Source organism: Thamnophis elegans, chromosome 6 (assembly GCF_009769535.1).
Source record: "Thamnophis elegans isolate rThaEle1 chromosome 6, rThaEle1.pri, whole genome shotgun sequence".
NCBI lineage: Eukaryota > Metazoa > Chordata > Lepidosauria > Squamata > Colubridae > Thamnophis > Thamnophis elegans.
Genome location: NC_045546.1, coordinates 11929255 through 11951804, shown reverse-complemented (window position 1 = coordinate 11951804; position 22550 = coordinate 11929255). Strand labels below are relative to the sequence as shown.

The window sequence follows — 22550 nt, the reverse complement described above, 5'->3', positions numbered from 1 at the left end:
GTGTGCTTGTTCTCCCTTGAACTTTAAACCAGAAGTAGTAAGTTGAGTTTGCTCTGCCTTTAACTCTTTGTTCGCACTTCCGGTCTAAAACTCGCCATGGGGTCGAGAAAGATCCGGCTAAGAGCGGCGCAGTTTTGTCCCTCCCCCTCACCACCACTCTGGAAGCCAACCGACCAATCCTGATCATATTTTTACCGGAAGCTTAGCGATTGGGCCACTCTAGCCTCTTTCTTTATTATAGAACTCTACGTAGAGTTGTTTCTCTATGGTTTCGTGTGCGGTGGATACTGGCCTGGAGGAGGAAAAATGGCGGGGCGGGCCTAGCCGTGCGGCGGTAACAGCGAGCCTGGGGTCGAGCTACATGGTTGGATCTTCGTATGTACTTCAGAAGCCGGAAGGTGCTCCGTTTAAGCCAGCCGTTACAGCAGGTAGAATTAATTATAATACAAATGTTGTGATGGGGATTTTTAAAAAACGTGTTACAGAGCCTTCAAGCAACGCTACGTTGCGGGATCTATTGACACGACAGCCCTGTAAGGTAGACCAGCAGCCCTATTAACCCCCCCCCCTCTTGCAAATGGAGGAGGACTTGAGCGAGGGCTGAAGCTCTTTGTCAGTCTCTCCGTGTATGGAGAGAGTAACAGTATTGATGTGTTGGAAGAAATGTCCTTCTGGGTTCAGCTCGAAGTGGGGAAATTCCAACAGATGTTAATATCACTTTATAATGTCTTGGTAAGGCCCCACTTGGAATACTGCATGCACTTTTGGTCACCACGATGTAAACACAGATGTTGAGACTTTAGAAAGAGTGCAGAGAAGAGCAACAAAGAGGATTAGGGGGCTGGAGGCTAAAACATATGAAGAACGATTGCAGGAACTGGATATGTCTACTTTAATGAAAAGAAGGACTAGGGGAGACATGATAGCAGTGTTCCAATATCTCAGGGGTTGCCACAAAGAAGATGAAGTCAGACTATTCTCCAAGGCACCTGAGGGCAGAAGAAGCAATGGGTAGAAACTAATCAAGGAGAGAAGCAACTTAGAACTAAGGAGAAATTTCCTGACAGTTAAAACAATTAAATAATGGAACAACTTGCCTCCAGAAGTTGTGAATGCTCCAACACTGGAGGTTTTTAATAAGATGTGGGATACATACATACATACATACATACATACATACATACATACATACATAATGCACCTCTATAATCTTTTAGCAGTAACTGTGAGAGGGATCTTGCAGTTCTAGTGGACAACCATTTAAATATGAGCCAGCAGCTGCCAAAAAAGCCAACACAGTTCTAGGCTGCATCAACAGAGGGACAGAATCAAGATCACATCAAGTGTTGGTACCACTTTATAATGCCTTGGTAAGGCCACACTTGGAATACTGCATCCAGTTTTGATTGTCATGATGTAAAAAAGATGTTGAGACTCTAGAAAGAGTGCAGAGAAGAGCAACAAAGATGATTAGGGTACTGGAGGCTAAAACATATGAAGAACGGTTGCAGGAACTGGGTAATGTCTAGTTTAATGAAAAGAAGGACTAGGGGAGACATGATAGCAGTCTTCCAATATCTCAGGGGTTGCCACAAAGAAGATGAAGTCAGACTATTCTCCAAAGCACCTGAGTGTAGAACAAGAAGCAATGGGTGGAAACTAATCAAGGAAAGAAGCAACTTAGAACTGCGGGAGAAATTTCCTGACAGTTAGAACAATTAATCAGTGGAACAACTTGCGTCCAGAAGTTGTGAATGCTCCAACACTGGAAGTTTTAAAGAAGATATTGGATACCAGGGGTGGGTTTCGACCGGTTCGCACCGGTCCCTGCGATCCGGTTGGTCGCCGAACCCGGAAGTAAGTAACTTCCGGGAACGGCGACACCCCCCCCCCCGTGCGCCCGCACACCCGCGCCCGCTCCTTACCTGTTTTTTACGAATTCTGCGCTTTCCACGCATGTGCAGAACGCATACAGCGCCTGCGCAATCCTCCAGGAGCAGCTGGAGCATCGCACAGACGCTAGTACGCATGCGTGCGCCACGTGCGTGCACGCGCACGCCACGTGCGTGCGCAAGGACGCCGCCGGCCTCGTTCCAACTGATCCGGTTGGAACGGGGCGAGAAACCCACCCCTGTTGGATACATATACATACATACATACATACATACATACATACATGATTAATACTATCTCTATAATCTTTTAGCAGTAACTGTGAGAGGGATCTTGGAGTCCTACTGGACAATCACTTTAATAGGAGCCAGCAGTGTGCTACAGCTGCTAAAAAAAGCCAACATAGTTCTGGGCTGCATTAACAGAATCAGGATCAAGATCACATGAAGTGTTAATACCACTTTGATAGAGCCTTGGTAATGCCTTTGTAATTTATATAAATTATAAAGATACAAGCAACATGGTTATAGCCATAAGTGGGAAGATATAGGTATTAGGAAGGAGGAGAATAATAATAGTAATACTGTCTTAGTAAATAATTTGAGTGTTGTGGGAATTAGTTGTTTAGCAGAGTGCTCTAACTACAGAACAGAATAAAAGCCTCTGACAGCAAACAGTGTTCATATTGTGTTTTAAGTATGCACTGTTTCATCAGATGCACAAAGCAAAGGAAGGTTACTGTGAGATTTATATGCAGATTTTACTTCGTAGCCATTGAATTATGAAAAGTAGTTTTTAACATAATTTTATTGCATTTAATTCTCATCTACCCTCTTTGCATCCAAGATAGTGTAGACAAGGTTTTCCTTAATTTTATTTAGTAACTATCCTGAATGGCGCATGAGAGAAAGCAATAACCTGAAGGCTATCAGAGACTGTAGAAGAAGAGCAAAAACTGAATGAACCGAATACATTTGCAATTCTGATAGAAGCTTTGATGTAAGAATAAAAATAAATGTTCTTGTTTGTCATCCTTTACAGTCATTTTTAGGGTCCCCCCCCGTCCCCCCCGACTTCCAAAGAATACAAGTGTATTTCATATTAAAAATACTTTTTGGCTCTGTATCTGCCCGCATTTTTCTATTTTCATCCCTGGAAATTAGAAAGAATACTATATATTCTTTTGCTACATTTTTAAATGTAAGGGTGTTTGAGATGCAGCGGTAGCATAAAGATACATCTCTGCTTAAAACTGCCTTTCTGTGTTGGCTTCATTACCACCAAACATCTTGAACTCAGAATAGCTTGCTAAGAAATTAAGATACATTGTTCTGACCCAGGAAGCCTGGCTTCCTTAGCAAAAAGCAAAGTCTTGGTCCCGACAAAATCTCTTTTATTTACACGAGTGTGAATTCCTTTCATTCACAGTCAGCAAGACTTTAGCAAACAGTCTTTCAGAGGGTTGTTTATCCACACGCATCTTATCTCGTTTGGAGCGCTGCCAGATAATTAGTTTCCAAACGCAGTTGTTCCTGTCTTCTGGCAGCTCTGCCCATGCACACACTGGGAACAGGCTCCAGCTGTTCCTCTGCCTCACTGCTGTCTAGCTCCCTCCCTGCCTCCAATGCAAAGCCCTCGTCTAAGCTTTCCTCAACCCCCCATGTTCCTCCCCAACCTCCTCCCTGGCCGCTGGTGGGCCACAACTTCCATAACATTGGGGCTGCAACTGTAACAGAGACCGTTTCCTTGACAAAGATGTATTGACCAAGCTTTGCTTTTGTTTTCCTACTGTAGGTTTTAACCGACATCCATGGTGTGAGTTTGATTCCATGCTTGTAAGATGACTACCGCTGCTCGACCAACCTTTGAACCTGCAAGAGGCGGAAGAGGGAAAGGAGAAGGGGACTTAAGTCAGCTCTCCAAGCAGTATTCCAGCAGGGATCTTCCGTCTCATACGAAAATCAAATATAGGTAAAAGGCCAAGTTTCTCTTGTCGGTGATGGTGGGAATTTATTTATTTATTTATTTGTCTTGTATGCCACCCACTCCCGGAGGACTCCGGGCGGCTCACAAAAGACAAGGAAAAGGGGGGAAACGAGACAAAGACAACATATTAAAAACAGGACCAACATTCACAATTTCCGTGGAGGTAGATGTTTCTCAGCTCCCCCCAGCCTGCTGGAACAGCCAGGACTTGGTGGCTTTGCGGAAGGCCGGGAGGGTAGTAAGGGTCCGGATCTCAACAGGGAGCTCGTTCCAGAGGGCCGGAGCTGCAACAGAGAAGGCTCTCCCCCGGGGAGTCGCCAGCCAACATTGGCTGGCAGATGGAATCCGGAGGAGACCTAACCTGTGCGATCTAATTGGTCTGAGAGAGGTAATCGGCAGGAGGCGGTCTCTCAGGTACCCAGGTCCGATGCCATGTAGGGCTTTATAGATAGCGACCAGCACCTTGAAGCGGATTCAGAGACTAATAGGTAGCCAGTGCAGCTCGCGGAGGATAGGTGTAACGTGGGTGTACCTTGATGCACCCACAATCGCTCGCGTGGCTGCATTCTGGACTAATTGGAGTCTTCGAACAATTGATTTTGGTAGTGGGCTTTATTTTGCCTAAAAAAGGAATGCCTGCCATTGTCAGTGCAGTATAGTTATCATTTGTACCGGAGACAAATTCCTTATATATCTTAACCACACTTGACCAACAAAAGTATTCTGTTTGAAGGAAGACCTGATGCATCTGGAAATTTATGAGTTTACCATCTCCGGTAGATCACACACCATCCCGCACCATTCAGTTGCCTCCTGAAAAAGCCCCTTTGGGACAACTGTGACCTGGATGACTGAGAATCTCTACAGACTTTTAGCTATCCAATTTGGGATGAGCATCCTTTGAATGGTGTGGGAGTAAGAATGGATTTCTAGAGGAAAAAAATTGTAAACTACAGGAACCAGGAGCACCACTCAGGTGATCCTGAGGACACAGATAAACCTCCAAGTGGCCTCAGCGACTCTCTAAAAGGATGTAAATGACCAGTTGTCTGCATTCCCACCATCCAGTCAGAACTGAAGAAGCTTCTTGGATGAGAAGCAAAATGTCTTCCAAAGAAAAAAACAAGACAGTCCAGTTGCCTCCTGAAAAAGCACCTTTGGGACAACCACGACTGGATGACTTGAGAATCTCTAGAGACTCAGAAGTTTTTATGTCCCAAAATAGAAAATGGTTGATGGAAACTTTCCCAATAGCAGATCATGTTGCTTTGCACTTCCCCACTTATTTCATTTTCTTGACTGCTGTGCTCCATCAATTTCGTTTTCTTGATTTGCCTTCTTTTTTAAAAAAAGTTTTTTATTTTTTATTTTTCAACATATAAACATTTCACCTTTCCTTAAACAGTGTGGTCTCTGGGTAGAAATATCTCTGTGCAACAGCTTTCAGCATTTACAATATCATTCACGTTAATATTAATTCCCTAGTCTTAAAATTGTAGTGTATTAAACAATTGAACATTATTAACCCTTTCATTTTCCTTTTAACGTATCTTCTAATAAAAATACAACCATGACATTAAGCATAATCATCTTCCTCATCATAATACTAACAGTTATCATCTTGTTTATACCTCTATCTTAACATATTTTCTATTCTTCTTTAATTTTCTTCTTTTATTCCCAATTCCCCCTTTTTTCCTCTAACCATTGATAAAATATTTCCCATATCATATAATATTGTTTGTTCTTTCTCTTTATTTCTTTTATATAAATTTTTATTTCTCATATATACATTCACAATTATATGATCTCATAACATACAAATAATAATATGTATTTGTAACAATTTTTCTCCCCTACAATTGACAATATAATTGAAATTACTTTCTTACCATCCCATAAATCCATCTTATTTTACAACAATCCTACTTCTTCTTCCTTCCCTCCTTCCTTCCCTCCTTTCTTCTCTCCTTCTCTCCTTCCTTCCCTCTTTCCTTCCCTCCCTCCTTTCTCTTTAATTATTAGTGTCAATCTATTCATTTCTGCACAGTCTAATATTTTCCTAATCACCACCTCATCAATAGGAATCTCTTCACTTTTCCAATGTTGTGCAAATGTAATTCTAGCTGCAGTTAATATATGGTTAATTAAATAGGTGTTCTCTTTATTATAAATTTGACTCACCTTCTTGATGTGCTGCTTCTTTCAGGCAAACCACTCAGGATGCCCCTGAAGAGGTGCGCAACCGTGATTTCAGGAGAGAACTGGAGGAGAAGGAGAGGGTGGCCGTCAGAGAGAAGAACCGAGACAGGCCAGCACGAGGTTTGTGCCACCACCATAGCAGAGAGGTTGTTTTGTACGGTTGATCAGCCTCTGTGGCGATAGCTGTGGATCGAGTGCAGGCCCAGGAAGCCCAAAAGGGGTTCACTCAAGTAAAGTTTGAAAATATTCCATGGGGTGCAATTACTTAATATAAGGCCAGCTCAACTATGGAGTTTAAAAAGGTATGTAATTCCTGTATTTTTCAGAGTATAAGAGGCACCTCCCCCCCCCCAAAGGGTGAAAATCTGGGTGTGTCTTATACACTGAATACAGCATTTTTGGCCTCCCGAAACCCCGCCCCCTTTGCAAAAATGGACATGCAGATCGTTTGGGAGGCCTGCAAAGTGCACCTGGGAGCTGGAGAGGGCAGAAACAAGTAACAAATGGGCCATTTTTGCTTGATTCTGCCCCCCAGGCCCCAGGAGCATTCTACAAACCTCCCAAAGCCTATGCATGCCCTGGTGTTTTTGTTTTTTTTTGTGCAAAAAACAGACCCATTTTTGTGAAAAACAGGCCGTTTTTTGCTGCCCCCAGCCCCCAGGAGCGCTTTGCAGGACTCTCAAACTCCCTGCATGCCACATTTTTCCACAAAAATGCGGCGTGCAGAGGGTTTGGGAAGCCTGCAGAGTGCAAAAACCTTTTTAAAAAAATTTACCTCTTCAAAAATCTTGGTACGTCTTATAATCCGGTACATCTTATGGTAACTTATCTTATGGTAAAAATATGGTAACTTCTTTCCTTTACTTTAAAGACTATTTACAGGCTTATGAGCAAAAATCACTGAGACCTGGAAGAGTCTTGGCACCTTCATGTGCCTCTTCTTTTTCCCAATGAGAAAGCAGTAATACAACGCTTATTAGAATTTGGATATACGGAAATATTGGTGTGATTGTCAGTGTGTGAAGAGTATGACGACTCTTTTGAGACAACCCAGGAGCAAAATACAGGACATAGAGGTTTTGTCTTTCAAATTGGTTTATCTCCAAGATGTGTGTATGTGTGTGTGTGCGCGCGCGCACACGTACACATACACACATACACATATATACATGCATACGTGTATTAGGCAAAGCCATGGAATCAATCTTCAACTGTGACATGGAGGAACGAACGAACACACACACACACACACAGAAACCCACACAGGGCCTCTCTTATATAGACAGCTTCTTAAAGTGATACGACAGCTTTATTGATTAGCCTATAGGCCATATCAAAGCACAAGGTTCAAACACATATCGCCAATAGAATCTTATTCAAACAATTTAAAATAAGAGTCAGGAAAAATACAATAGTTATAGGATAAAATACAATATAATTTAATACATAAATATAAAAAATAGAATAAAATGACAGAAAATATTTCCGTGTGTTTAAATCTTGTGCTTTGATATGGCCTATAGCAGAGGTCAGAAACCCATGGCTCTGGAGCCGCATGTGGCTCTTTCTTCCCTCTGCTGCGGCTCCTCATTGCCGGTTGGCTCCACAATTGATAGGGCTTTCGGTTAGGACAGGTAGAGGAAAAAGGATGCCACGCTGGGAGGAGACTCTATGATGGGGGAACTGGACTGGTCGGCTCCAGAATTGAATGGTGGGCTTCCAGTTAGGACCTTTCTGGCTCTTTAAGTGTTTAAGGTTGCCAATCCCTGGCTTATAGACTAATCAGTAAAGCTTCTTAAAGCGATAACCCTGCTGACTCATTCTCATAGCATCATCTCAGCTTACAGCCTTAGCAGCTAATCAGCTATTAAATCATCATTACCTTAACAGTGACCTAGTAACATTGTTTTTTTTACCTGTCAGTTTCATTTTCTGTGGTATTCACTTTTCTTTCATTGCTGTTTGGTTATAAGTTCTTTTTTTTTTTTGTGGCTATGTTTTTTCTCAGAACACACAACTTCCTCTTCAGTCTCAAAGAAACCTCGACTCGATCAAATCCCCGCCGCTAACCTTGATGCAGATGATCCTTTGACTGACGTATGTTATTTCAGACAGTTTTGGGCATTCAGTGGGTCTTTTTCCCGTGGTCCATCTTGATCCACTCACAGCTCCTGTGCTGTGACGGGTTAGTGCAGTCCAGGTCAAATAAGTATTAAGGTCATCACTTCTGTCCTGATCCATTTTTGACTCAAGATTGAGTCGGCTGCAGAGGTGGGCAGCTATAGAACTTCGCCCTTGTTCTGGAGAAACCGTAGCTAACTTTATGGCCGGTTCGGAGACCCTCCAAATCCCACCCCGGCTGACCACCTTACCACCTTGGTGAGCTCTGATCTAAACTATCACTGCGGTGGCTCAGTGGCTAAGACGCTGAAGCTTGTTGATCAAGAAGGTCAGCAGTTTGACGGTTTGAATCCCTAGTGCCGTGTAACTGAGTGAGCTCCTGTTACTTGTCCCAGCTTCTGCCAACCTAGCAGTTCGAAAGCACATAAAAATGCAAGTAGAAAAATAGGAACCACCTTTGGTAGGAAGATAACCGTGTTCCGTGTGCCTTCGCCATTTAGTCACGCCGGCCACATGACCACGGAGAAAGTCTTCGGCTTTGAAACAGATGAGCAGCGCCCCCTAGAGTTGGGAACGACTAGCACATATGTGCGAGGGGAACCTTTACCTTACGATGTGACTTAGGGAAGTGGGATCAAAAAAATGTATACCAACAGGAGGGTACTAGTGTGCATTTCAGAAATAAATTGGAAAAGAGGCGTCAGAGCATAAGGGAAGCCCCTGTCTGTTTTTAAAGCAGCCGCGTCTTGGGAAGCAGCAGGGTTAATAGGATCAGTGGTAGGGAAGGGCTGTGTTTGGGTCTCTGTGCAGTCCAAAGTTCCTTTCTGGAATGAAATCGGAAGCATTGCACACTCCTCTTGGGTATAAATGAACGGTCTGCTGGTTTTGCTCCATTTGTAGGAGGAGGAGGAGGATGAAGATTATGAGGAAGAGAGTGATGACGATACAGCCGCTCTGCTAGCTGAGCTAGAGAAGATAAAAAAGGAACGAGCCGAAGAGCAAGCCCGGAAGGTAAACGCATGATTTAAGTTTGCTGATGAAACGACAAAATGAAGATACAGGTAGCTGATCAATAACCTTCTAGGGCAGGGGTATCAAACTCAATTTAATTGAAGGCCGCATCAGGGTTGTGTTTGACCTTGGGGGGAGCTGGGGCGTGGCCAGCTTGACCTCACTCGTGTCGGGAAAGACGGTGATAGCCCGAGCGCTCTGCCAGCGAAAACGGGCTCCCGAGCATCCTGCAACCCTCTGCCAGCGAAAACGGGCTCCCGAGCATCCTGCAACCCTCTGCCAGCGAAAACGGAGCTTGGGAGTGCCGCCTGCAGCCCTTGTGAGGTCTGTTTTCGGCTGCGACGGCCTCCTGCAACCCTCTGCCAGAGAAAATGGAGCTTGAGAGAGAACCGCATGCAGCCCTCTCAAGCTCCATTTTCATTGGCAGATGCACTGCAGGCCGTTCCTTCACTGTTTCCAGGCCGGCCCCAGGAGCCAGATCTAAGCACCCTGTGGGCCAGATGTGGCCCCTTGAGTTCGACACCCCTGTTCTAGGGCTACCATTGGTCTAAAAGTATCTACAGGTCATCTTCAACTTGCAACCTACAATGGAGCCCAAAATTTATGTTGCTAAATGTGAAATTGGTTAAGTGAGTTTTGCTCCATTTTACGATTCTTCTCGCCACGTTTGCCAAGTGGATCACAGCAGTTGTCAAATTAGTAATATGGTGGTTAAGTGAATTTGGCTTCCCCCTTAACGTGGCTTGTCTGAAGGTCACAAAAGGCCATCCAGTAGCCCTGGGACATGGCAATCGTCACGACAATGTGGACCACTTATCCAACATCCAACTGTAAATCACGTGACCTTGGGGGTACTGCAGTGGTCATAAGTGTGAAAAATGGTTACAAGTCCCCCTTTTCAATGCTGTCGTAACTTCCAACAGTCCCTTCATAAGTCGGGGACTATCTGTATTTATTGAAAATAATTCTTTTTTTTATTTGGGGAGTAAGTCTTTCATACCTCTACTGCTGAAATTGCATTTGAGCGATGATAATGTTATCCAGTTGTGTCCAACTCTTGATATTTCTATGGGCCCGGTCTCTGCTCATCTTCCAATCTTGCCCTATTTGCTTGATTTTTCAATGCTCTGGCTGGTGTCAGCTTTGATGGTGAGCATTTGATTAGCTGGGCACATTTAGGTTCTATGAGATTGAGTGGTCTGGTGGCCTAGAGGTGGAGCTCTCGCCTCACAATCAGGAGACTGTCAGTTCGATCCTAGGTAGAGGTATATATTTCTCTCTCTGGGCACACTGGGAATATATCTCCTGGGAAAAAAACCTCTCCATTGACAACAGAAAGGGCATCCGGCCACTGAATATTCAGCTCTATTCAGTTGCACAGACTCTACCTTGCAAGGGATTAAAAGAGGATGATTTAGGTCAGTGATGGCGAACCTTTTTTGGCTCCCGTGCCAAAAGCAGGTGGAGCGCAGGGAGGTCGTGAGCGGGCGTGCCACACTCATAATGCTTTGTGTAAGGCCCCAGCGTGCATGCGCACACAACAAGAGCTCCCCCCCCCCCATATTTGGTGTGTTTTTTTCACCCTCCCCAGGCTCCAGAGTCTTTATAGAAGCCTGGGGAGGGTGAAAACAGCCTCCCCCACCCCCCAGAGGCCCTCCAGAGGCTTCAGCAGCTTCCCTGAAGCCTCCGGGGCACGGAAAACCAGCCCTACGGGCAAACCGTAAGTTCAGAAACGGGCTTCCGGTTTGCTTGTAGGGCCAGTTTTAGCCTTCGGGAGCCTTCAGGAGGCTTTCCTGAAGGCTCTGGAGGGCAAAAAAACAACCGTATGAACAAACTGGAAGTCACTTCCGGTTGCTCGTAGGGCTGGTTTTAATCCTCCAGAGCGTTCAGGGACCTTCCCTCTGGAGCATTCAGAAGGCTCCGGAGGGAAGGTCCCTGAATGCTCCGGAGGGCTAAAACCAGCCCTACGAGCAAACCGGAAGCCTGTTCCCGAACTTCCCGTTCGCCCGTAGGACTGGTTTTAGCCCTCCGAAGGCTTCAATGAAGCTGCTGAGGCCTCTGGAGGGGAGGGTGAAAAAAGCATGCAAAAAATGGGGGGGGGAGTGCTGGTTGCAAAAAATGGCCTCAAAGGGCTGAAATCATGCATGCGCGCTGGCCAGCTGACAGGGCAACGCCTCGCGTGCCCTGACAAATGGCTCCGCGTGCCACCTGTGCCATTACGGATTTAGGTTCTGTGAGATGGGAAAAGTATGGAGATAGGATACAATGGACACCAGCTATTCTCTCTTCTTATTTTCCTCTCAGAAATCCTTTTCATCCAACAGCTGTAAATCGTTCTTACACACTTATTGAAATAAAAGCAGGGACACGGTGGTTCAGTGTTTAAGACCCTGAGCTTGTCAATCAGAAGGTCTGCAGTTTGGTAGTTTGAATCCCTAGCTCTGTGTAATGGAGTGAGCTCCCGTTACTTGTCCCAGCTTCTACCAACCTAGCAGTTCGAAAGCATGTAAAAATACAAGTAGAAAAATAGGAACCACCTTTGGTGGGAAGGTAACAGCGTTCCGTGCGCCTTCGGTATTTAGTCATGCCAGCCACATGACCACGGAAATGTTTTCGGAAAGCGCTTGCTCTTCGGCTTTGAAACAGGGATGAGCTCCACCTCCTAGAGTCGGAAATGACTGGCACATATGTGCGAGGGGAACCTTTACCTTTACCTTATTGAAATAAAATCTAGCCAAAGTATATTTTATAGTTGTGAAACTTGCTAGGACACAGTAAGGTCTAATTCACTAATAAAAACAGTTTGCTAAAAAGAAAGAGAGAGCTGGCAGTTCACCAAGGAGCAGACCCAACGGAGAATTGTCGTGCCTCTGATGTAATGAAACAGTTTTATTTGTTGGTAATTCCAGAGATACCAAAAATCAAGTCTTGTCCGTTATATCAGAGCAAACCAGACATTGCATATGAGCTAGGAAGGTGCAAAACTTTCAATTCAGAATGATTTGAATTTGGAACATTTCGCCGTTCCCGGATACAAATACTGTTTCTAGAAACAGTCGTTTAGTACCACTAGAGGCTGCTAGAAGCTGTTCAATATAAAGTTCCCAGTCAGGCACCATCCAGATGAACTGAATTGCAGTTTCCATCTTGCCCAGCAAGTTTGGCCAAAGAATGGCAGGAGTAGGACTGACACAGCGGTGGGATTCAAAATGATTAGCAAATGGTTCTCTGCCCGATTGCTGGGTGGGCATGGCCTACTTGGCATCCTGCACTACGATGGAGGGTGGTATTTTCCCCCTTCCAGGCTCTGGAGGCTTTCCCCGAACCTCCTGGAGGAGGAAAACATCCTCCCCTATACTCTGGAAGCTCTCCAGAAACAGGCCCATTTCTAGACTTCCGGAAGGCCCATTTTTCGCCCTCTATAGGCTTTCCTGGGCCTCTGGGAGGGCGAAAATGACCTCCCCTGGGCTCTGGAGACCCTCCAGAAGTTGTAAATGGGCCCGTTTCTGGACTTCCGAAACTTTGGTAGGCCCATCCCTCCAGATGCTTTTTTCGAGCCTCCGGGAGGGTGAAAACAGGCTTCCCCGGGCTCCAGAGGCCCATTGGAAACGGACTTGTTTCCAGACTTCCAGAACTTCCGGAAGGCCCATTTTTTTGCCCTCCCATTTTTTGTAGTTATCCAGCATGTTTAGTGGGCTGTGTGGAGACTCCTGGGCCAAACTGACTGAATCCCACCTCTGCTATGACGGCACCACAGCGGGGAAGGCTAGTCTGTAGCTTGGATTAGGGATATGCTGTAACGTTCCCATGGTTCGCCCATGAGGCCAATGTTGAGAAAAGACAGGAGACAACCTTTCTTGGGATGGAGCGATGACGACCCAGATTGGGGGTCTGAGAGCCCCTTTTATTGAGATAGGACAAAGGCAGGAGGAGCAATAGCATGTGGTTAAAAACAACCTGTAAAAGTACAATTTCCAATCTACTGCTCAGAGAAGTTCTGTCTATATATGGTCAAATCCTGGGGGTCATTGGTAGGGCACATCTCAGAATGTTATGTTATGCACTATCAGGATGTTATGGCATTTTAGGAGTTTGTTTTCTCCTGTGTGGTTCAGCGTGACTCTGCAACTATATTACAACAATATGCAAAATTCCTTAGTACAGGAACAGTTCACTCGGATATTCTCAGGAATGTTCAACTTTTTTTCTTTCCAGAATGCACCAATTGTCTGTTTTGTGGTGGTCTTTCCTGGATGCGCTCTGGATCTCATTTCACTGAAATGGGGGCATTTTTCCCTTCCCCCTGCCCTGCTGAAGCCTGCAGATTGCTTCTGGGGGATGAGGAAAGGCAAAAATACCTCTGTTTTTGCACACACACAAAAAGAGGCCCACTTTGTGCTTATTTTCCCCAAAAATGGTATGCTGTGGCGGGACTTCGGAAGCCCAAAAATGGCTGTATTTGGTGTATAAGACGCACCGACATTTCCATGCTCTCTTAGGGGGGGAGGAAAGGTGCATCTTATACTCCGAAAAATACGGCATGTGTGAGCTATTAAGCAATAGTTTTCGTACCCCGCCTGCCCTGCACAATTTTCCGCCTGAAATTCTTTCTGTGGCTGATTTAACCCTGTTATGTTCCCGTATCCAAGCGGTGTAATGATCTGCTGAGCTTCAGCATTTCTGGAATGTTATGCTTGTCCTGAATTCTGTTTATGAGAATGCTCTATCTCTGAAGTAACTAATATGCCTGTCTGGGAAATGACGGCGCTAAATACATGTAGCTTATGTTATGTTATTGAAATTAAAATTATGAGCATATAGGCATTGAGTTTACCTTTTAGCCAGAAAGCAATGCAAGACAAAATTATATTAAATAACAGTAAAGGCTCAAACTTAAGGTAAATGATTAGTTGTACTGGCTTCTACTTGTAGCTGTTGTTAATAAGACAGTATTTATGGAGTGGGTCACATTGATGAAGTGTAGCATAGGAATAAGATTAAACATTTAAACAACTTTTTAAATACATTAGTTACTTAACTGAAGAATACATACAGGTCTGTTTAAGTTCTTAACCTGTTTTTTTTAATCATGCAAAGGATTTTTACATATCTCTTTTCCCAAATCTTCTATTACTCTGAGAAAAACTTGAGTGGAAAGTCTAGATTTCCCATATCCTGAATTTAAATATTACAATTTTTTTAATGAGTGTGATTGACTTTTTATCTTAACATTTATGCTTGCCTGATCTGTCTCCAATCTCCAGATTACACTCTATTTGTGGAGGATCCAAGTACTATAATCTTTTACCACCTGGCCCAGACTAAATCGCTTGGTATTCGCTCTCCAATTTCATCCCCAGGATAAGCACTGGAACCATTTTTTGTTTCCAAGCAAACCCAAGGTTAAAAGTTGAATCTGTCACTCAGGAACCGACGTCTCATATTCCCTGCCATGATTCCCCTTGTCATTTTTATTGTATGTGCTGAAAATGAGCATCGTTGGGCCCAGTTTGCGATGAGCAACGTTCTTGGGTGGTTTTAAATAACCTTACCGTTATGATATGTATATTTAGGATTTATCAATAGCATTACAGTTTGACAATCATGTAATTACTGTATTTTTCAGAGTATAAGACGCTCTGGAGTATAAGACACACATTAGTTTTTGGGGAGGAAAAAAGAAAAAGTGAAATCCTGCCTCTGCCTACCAGCAGCCATCAGTATTCATCTGGCTAGCGTCCTTAGCAAATAGTCTGGTCAGCTTCAGCGCATTAGCTTGATTCAGCACAAACAGCTGATTGGTGGGTGGATCGGCCTCCCTGAATACCCCCAATCAGCTGTTCCCAAAGGTGAACTTTATCAACAGGTTTGCTGGTTGTGAGCGCCCGTTCAAGCCTGCAAGCATTGCCAAAGCACATTTCCACCGATCTCCGCCTGAAAACGCAATGCGCGGAGGCCAAAAATGGGGCGTGCAAAAAAAGGTTGTAAAACAGATTCGGTCACAAGATGGTCTGCTTTACAACTCTTGACGACTTAATGACCGTAATGGGCAAGGTACATGACGGTTGTAAATCGAGAACTACCTGTCATTCGGATTTTCATCCTGAACAGGTAGTTGGTCTTACTACCTCTTCCAATTTCGTGCTTCCGTGTTTCTGAGCCCAACTGGGTGACATAAACTAGATTACTGAAGCCGTTTTTTCTCTGTCTTGTATTTTGGGGTTCCTATCTAAGGTTAGTGTCTAGTGCGAGACCAGAGTTAATTGTGGCACTGCTGTCTCTGATTGGCTTGGTTCATCCCGTGAGATCTTGGAGGCTTCAGATTCCTTCCATAAAACAGTATCATTTGGGACGATATCAAAGTGCAATTTTTTTCTGTCACAGCCCCCCTACCCTTTGGGAGACATTCTCTTCCCCAGGATTTGGATTGGCCTGACATGACCTATTGACTTGTTACAAGGCCTTGAAGACGTGTCTTATTCCCCAGGCAAAAATGTTGGATGTGCTCATCTTGAGGTGGCTTTGCTTCAATTTTGCTACCGTGGTGTTTTGTTCCTAGTTTCTCTGTTTTTATATATTTTTAAAGTATATGTGAGGTGCCCGGGTCGCCCTTTATGAGTTGGCCAGCCATATAAAATCACCGAATGAATAAATAGAATTTCATCTAGAACTAGCATAGATGGTGTACCCAGAAAATTTAGTTCTGCAGCTTAACACACAAGCAAACAAGTTAGGCTATTAAATGTATTTGCTGGTTTTTTGGCTCAGATTGAATTTTTTTTAACCCATCTAACTTACCCTATTTTGCCTTCTGGGCAGAAGTAGAAGATATGGTGTAGCTAGGCCCTGTTTTAATAAGAGTTTTAATAACTGTTAGGCGATAACCAGGCGTTGCCCAGGGTATTTATTTATAGGGGGAAAATGTACAGACCAAACATTATCTCTAATGTTGGATTTTCCCCCCTTACCAGAGAGAGCCCCCTTGTGGAGTACTGTGAGGCCATTACCATGGCAACTCCTCTGCACTGTACAGTAGAAGCCATTTTACGGCCATCCAGTAGAAGCCATGTTAAGGCACAACAGGCTGTATCTTGACAGAACACACACCCCGAGGGGTTTTAGGGGTGTCTTACCCCCACGTTGTTTGTTTCCAGAGCATAAGAGAGGGAAGTTCCAGAGGGCTGGGCAACATTCTTTAGGGCTTGTCTCTCCTGTAGCCATCTGTTGTGTAAGCAGGGTTGGAAAGATACACCCAAAATTTCCTGGGACAAGGTATGACACTTAAGATAGGACATTGGGATTTTATTTTGGTAAGTCCTTTGTCAAGGTTCCAAGTTACAGACCCAACGCAATTAAATCTCTCAGGCCTAGTGTTCTGACCTAGGCTTCCCAAGATCATGAAGCCGACTCGTCATCCCGATAAAGCCCCATTTGTTTAGTTTAAAGGGAATTCCTCTCCAGAAAAGTCCCGGCCAACAATCTTGCAAGAGATTTCACAACTACAGACCTTGATCAGGCTTGGAGAGCTGCCAGGCCGATATCTTCCAAACGCCATGCTGTAGCAGCAATTATTGGTATTGGTATTGGTATTTTATTATTTGTATGCCGCCCTTCTCCGGGAGGACTCAGGGCGGCGAACAATTCAAAGGGGGGGAAAAAAAGGGGGAACATAAAAGACAAAATACAAATAATAAAAGTAGGCAACAGTCGCACAACCATACATGTCGAGAGGGGAGGGAACTCATCACCCCCAGGCCTGCCGACAATTACTTGGCAAGAAGCCAGGAACAGATCTTCACCCTAATGAATTAAATAATTGTCTCCTACAGACTCCCCTCCCCCTTCGCTCCTCTTTATTCCCGATAAGAGGGGTCATTCACCATCCACCTGTGGCTGTACTCCCAAGTCGGCCCTTGTTCCTTAGCTGTTCCCTTCCCCTGGCAGCTCTGTGTGTGCATATCGGGAACAGGCTCCAGCTGTTCTTCTGCCCCACTGATGTCCGATTCCGAGGGTAGCTGATAATTGTCAGGCAGCTCTTGCCCCATCTTTGCCTCTGACACAGAGCCTTCATTAGAGCCTTCTCCAGACTCCAGGACTGGCCCATGTTCCTCCCCAACCTCCTCACTATCCGAATTTGCTGCCAGATCCGCTGGCTGCTGGCGGGCCACAACAGTCTCTGGCCTCCATCCTGTATTTGGTGTATGCTTATTTCAGAAATGGAAACTTGGCACTACAAACATTAAAAAAAAAAAAACTTTGAATGCACTGCAAAAGGACTTGTGGTTGACTCTTTAGCTGCTTCTACAGGGGATCTGAAAAGAAAACAGTCCACTTTTTATAAAAGCATGGAACCCACCTTTCCTTCTCTCGGCAGGAACAAGAACAGAAAGCTGAAGAGGAGAGGATACGGATGGAAAATATCCTAAGCGGTAACCCTTTGCTGAACCTGACAGGACCACTACAACCTCAAATAAATTTTAAAGTGAAGCGAAGGTATGGAGATGTTAACGGTGTTTTCAGTTGAGTCTCGGCTTTCCCCCTCCCTCCCCCGATTGTGAATAAGAGTCATAATTCCAAAACAGTTAAATTGGATTTAAATTGAATTTTTAAAAGAAAAAATAGTAAAGTGGAGAGCAAGGCATTTAAGGCCTTCAAGTCCTTGATCTGTATTACACATATTAATACACGGTTGTCTTCCTGTACTACAAATTCAAGCTCCTATTATTTATTTCTCTATGCTCAAAGTATAAGCAAATAAACAAGAGAATACTTGGCAAGAAGCCAGGAACAGATCTTCACCCTAATGAATTGAACTAATTGTCTCCTGCAAACTCCCCCCCCCTTTCGTTCCTATAGGAGGGGCCATTCACTGTCCATCTGTGGCTTTACTCCCAAGTAGGCCCTTGTTCCTTAACTGTTTCCTTCTCCTGACAGCTCTGCGCATGTGCACATCGGGAACAAGCTCCAGCTGATATCCGACAAGCAGCTGATACAATAGCCTGTTTTAACACATCTCAGATTTTGTAGGAGTTTCAGTTGTTTCTTTGTTTTCTGTAATATGCTGTTCCTGCTTCTCCTCCTCTCAAGAGTTTCTTAACCAAGATGAAGTTCCTGAGGATAGTTGCTCTGTAATCTGGCCATAGTCCCACTCATTTTTCAAACGATCACTGTTTCTGTCTTCACTTCAGCCTACACATGTTAACATAGGCGGTTCTTGGTTCCGTACTCAAAACTTCCAGAAGGGGAAATCTGCCAGAATATTTTAGTATGGGCCGAAGTCTCTGGCAGAGCTTCTGACATGTTCCTTTCCTCTTTTAGATGGGATGATGATGTTGTCTTCAAGAATTGCGCTAAAGGTGTGGACGAGATGAAAAAAGACAAACGATTTGTCAATGACACACTGCGGTCTGAATTTCACAAAAAGTTTATGGAAAAATACATCAAGTAGAATCTCGTTTTTGAGTAAGTTGCGTTGCCAATAGGTTGTGTGGCACAAGTCATCTGCCTTCCATCAGAAAAATGGATGGAAATCTGTCAACTGTGTGCAGGTATTCCCCCATGATCATAGGTATCTTTTTAACTTAATTCCTTGTCTGGCATATTTTTTGCATGTTTTATTGTTGTAAACTTACCCCCTACCGTTCCTTCCCCCCTTTTCAATTTCCTTATTGCTATGAATTTATGTTCACTGGAAAATCATTTTGTAAATGTTTTGAAAACGGCTTTCAATAAACCCTTCACTCACTCATAAGGCTATTTTCTTTGTTAAACCTACATTAGCTTCCCTCTCCTGTTCTACAAACTTTGTACTCTCCCCTTACTCAAGATGGGGAAAGCTTGGGTATGTTTTAGACTCAGCAGTGGTCCTTCTGTTTTCTGTGACATAAAGCATCCTTTATTAGTTCTGGCTGAGGTGTCAGCTTCATGGACAAGCAGATTGACTGTTGCACCTAAGCACCAGCAACCTCTATTTAGAATTTGGCCCTACTTCACCAAAACACCACCATAAAGAAGATAGGGTGGAGAGGATAGGGGTTGGGGGGAAAAAGGAAAACGACGGTGTCAGGTGGATCATACCCTATTCTGAAAGGTAGGGACCCCGCAGCTGTAATGGTACGTAGGAAAGACATTGGGAGACAGAATGAAGAGTGGCTGTCTAGGGAACAGTCAGATAAAAGACAGCATGGATAGCAATTGGATAGTTGTTCTGATCCAGCTCTCAAATATGACAAACCGTCTGTAGTTAAACAAATGTTCCCTTTATTAGGTGCGCAAGTAGCCCTGGCAAAAATCTCAAAATCTCTCTCTCTCTCCCTCCCTCTCTCTTTCTCTCCCTCCCTCTCTCTCTCTTCCCTCCCTTCCTCCCTCTTTCTCCCCCTCCCTCCCTCTCCCCCTCCCTCTCTCTCTCCCCTCCCTCCCTCTCCATCTCCCCCTCCCTCTCTCTCCCCTCCCTCCCTTCCTCCCTCTCTTTCTCCCCCTCCCTCCCTCCCTCTCCCCCTCCCTCTCTCTCTCCCTTCCCTCCCTCTCTCTCCATCTCCCCCTCCCTCTCTCTCCCCTCCCTCCCTTCCTCTCTCTCTCTCCCCTCCCTCCCTCTCCCCTCCCTCCCTTCCTCTTTCCCTCCCTCCCTCCCCCTCCTCTCCTCCCCCCTCTCTCTCCCTCCCTCCCTCTTTCTCTCCCTCCCTCCCTCTCCCCCTCCCTCCCTCCCTCCCTCCCTCCCCCCCTCTCTCTCTCACACACACACACACAGAGCATGCTATCAAGTCTGTCCGGCAGGGAGCTGAATAGTTGTCTACCACACCCATTCATCTCCACCTTCTGCCTTTTATCCCCAGAGCTAGGGTGGGGCCTCGCTATCAGGGGTATCTCCACCATCCCAAGGATCAGCCCACAGATTTCCACTGCTCTCCTCTCCTCTGAACGTGGTTGTTTGCTTGCAAGTGTTCCCTTACCCAACTAACTCCACGTTCCTCATGTCTGCAAGCAAATAACAACCAGAGTACCAAGAGGACTCCAAAATTCAATCCTGAGCTTTGTATATTTTGTTCTATTTAAAAACTAACTGGTGTTTTAATAACCATAGTGACTCTAAATATAAAAGGGCAAATATCAATTTACTTACTTTGTATGGTAACTTTACATTCATGTGAGACAGAACTCAGTGGGACTCTTACTCATTGTCCTTAATCATCACCAGACTTCCTGATGTTTTATTTTTCAATTGAGATTACTTAACTTTGATTTATGTCTCACCTCTCACCTACTTTCCTGCTAGTTCCTCCATAAACCAGCACTGCTGTTAAAACAATTGCAAACTTTAAACCAGCTCTAAATAGAAACCTAGCAGGCTTCAAAGCATCAGACAAATCATATACAAGTAGTCCTTGACGTACAACGGTTCATTTAGTGACTGTTCAAAGTTAAAACATCACTGGGGGAAAAAGCGACACGACCATTTTTCATATTTATGACGGTCGTAGCATCCCCCATGGTCATGTGATCCAAATTCAGACATTTAGGAACTGATTTTCACATTTATGACGGTTGCAGTCCCTCTTTTGTGACCACCTGACCAGCCAAGTCAACGGGGAAGCCAGGTCCATTTAACGACCGTGTGACTAACCTAATATCTGAAGCGACTCACTTAAACAACCTTGGCAAGAAAGGTTGTAAAACAGGGCAAAACTAACTTTACCGATGTCTCCCTTAGCAACATAACTTTTGGGCTCAATTGTACGTCGAGGGCAACCTATATTATTGGCTAATATGGTTAATCAAGGATAGAAGATCACGGAGCTGTGACCAGTTTGGGAATTTAAAAAAAAAAAAAAAACCCTAGAAACTGCCCCTCCGAAAGTTACACTGGCATTTTTATGATCTAACCAGGAATCAACCTTCAATCAAAGAAGTTTTTAGCTTTCATGATCCATATCCTGATAACGGTTTATTTTACTGCAATCTGTTGGGGGTTGGGATGCAGTGTAATTTTCCTGGCGTTCCACTTGCCATAAAATAAACGTAAAAACAAAATAACATATATATTATTTTAAACAATACTAGTGTTGTAATTTCTGACCATCATATTCTAATAGGTCAGCTTATCTATCATTCTAATGCCTATATTCTAATACAAACATAATGCCTCTTTCCATGTCCACCCAACCTGATTTTTTCGCATTCCCACTTCTACCTCCTGTTTCTAACCATTGATAGAAACTATCCCATGGAGCATAGTATTCTGTATCTCCTTTATCTTTTATTTTTAGTCTGTCCATTTCCACACAGACTAGTATCTTCCTTATCGTCTCCTCCTCTGAAGGGGTGTTTTTGCTCTTCCACTGCTGCGCATACGCAATTCTTGCTACAGTCAAGATGTGTAATATACTGTAAAATGTGATTGGGTGCTATATTCCTCAATCGGCCATAAGAGGGAGCCAGAACGCCGGTTAGTTCTCTCTCTGTTCGTTAGATGCTGGGCTGATCTGATCTGAGTGCCGTGAGCTATTGTAAGTTTTGCAACTGTTAGCAAACTTTGATTACTGGACTGATTATATGATTACTGGACTATGTTATTTGGATTATCCCTTAACTGAGAGACGTTGATGACTGACTGAATTATCCGTGTATAACTTGGATTGTTTGATGGACTCTGAAACCTCTATTTCCACGAAAGTAAAAGCCTATTTAAACTGCATGTCTCTGTATGCTGGATTGTGTGTTCTCCAACACAACTCTAACAACGCTTCTCTGAACGTACTCGCTCTCCCAACGGGGAGCTTACCTAACACCTAGTAAAAATAATTCTGGCTTCATATAGATGTTGCCTGGTCATTTTTTCTAACCACATATGCCTCTGAATCCAAATTTCCTTGCCTTTATACAGGTCCACCACATGTGGTTATATGTGCCAGGTTGAAAGAAGGAAGAGCGGTTTTGTGACCGTCCAGTCACATTTAAGAGAAGGAAGGTTAAGAAGTTTGTTTAAAACAGAGGTGTCTAACCTTGGCACCTTTAAGACTTGTGGACCTCAAATCTCAGAATTCCCCAGCCAGCCGTGGGAGTTGAAATCTGCAAGTTGCCAAGATTGGACATGCCGTTTTAAACCATGGGAAAAATGAACTTGTCTTGGGAGTGCAGTGTAGTGCCTCCATTTATCATGGATCTCCTCTTTTGGGAAATCCCCCCCCCCCCCCAAAAAAAAAGTATTTTCTCAAAACTCTTCCTTAAAAAAATGCTCCTCCGTCTCTGCTGGGAATGGAGGCCTTCACTTTCTCATGGCCATTTGGCTCCGGATAGTAAATCCCTGAGGCAGCTTCCATCTCGACCTCTGTTATCACAAA

At 44.3% G+C, this 22550-nt stretch overlaps 1 protein-coding gene across 1 annotated transcript; it reads left to right on the top strand.

Annotated features, from left to right (window-relative positions):
* Nucleotides 1-260: 260 nt before the first annotated feature.
* On the top strand, nucleotides 261-18964 carry LOC116510580 (spliceosome-associated protein CWC15 homolog). The gene is made up of 7 exons (XM_032220188.1): nucleotides 261-428; nucleotides 3688-3864; nucleotides 6089-6201; nucleotides 8090-8178; nucleotides 9103-9213; nucleotides 17588-17706; nucleotides 18532-18964. The coding sequence occupies exons 2-7, from the start codon at nucleotides 3734-3736 to the stop codon at nucleotides 18659-18661; spliced, it is 693 nt and encodes a 230-aa protein (XP_032076079.1). The 5' UTR covers nucleotides 261-428; nucleotides 3688-3733; the 3' UTR covers nucleotides 18662-18964.
* The last annotated feature ends 3586 nt before the right edge of the window (nucleotides 18965-22550 follow it).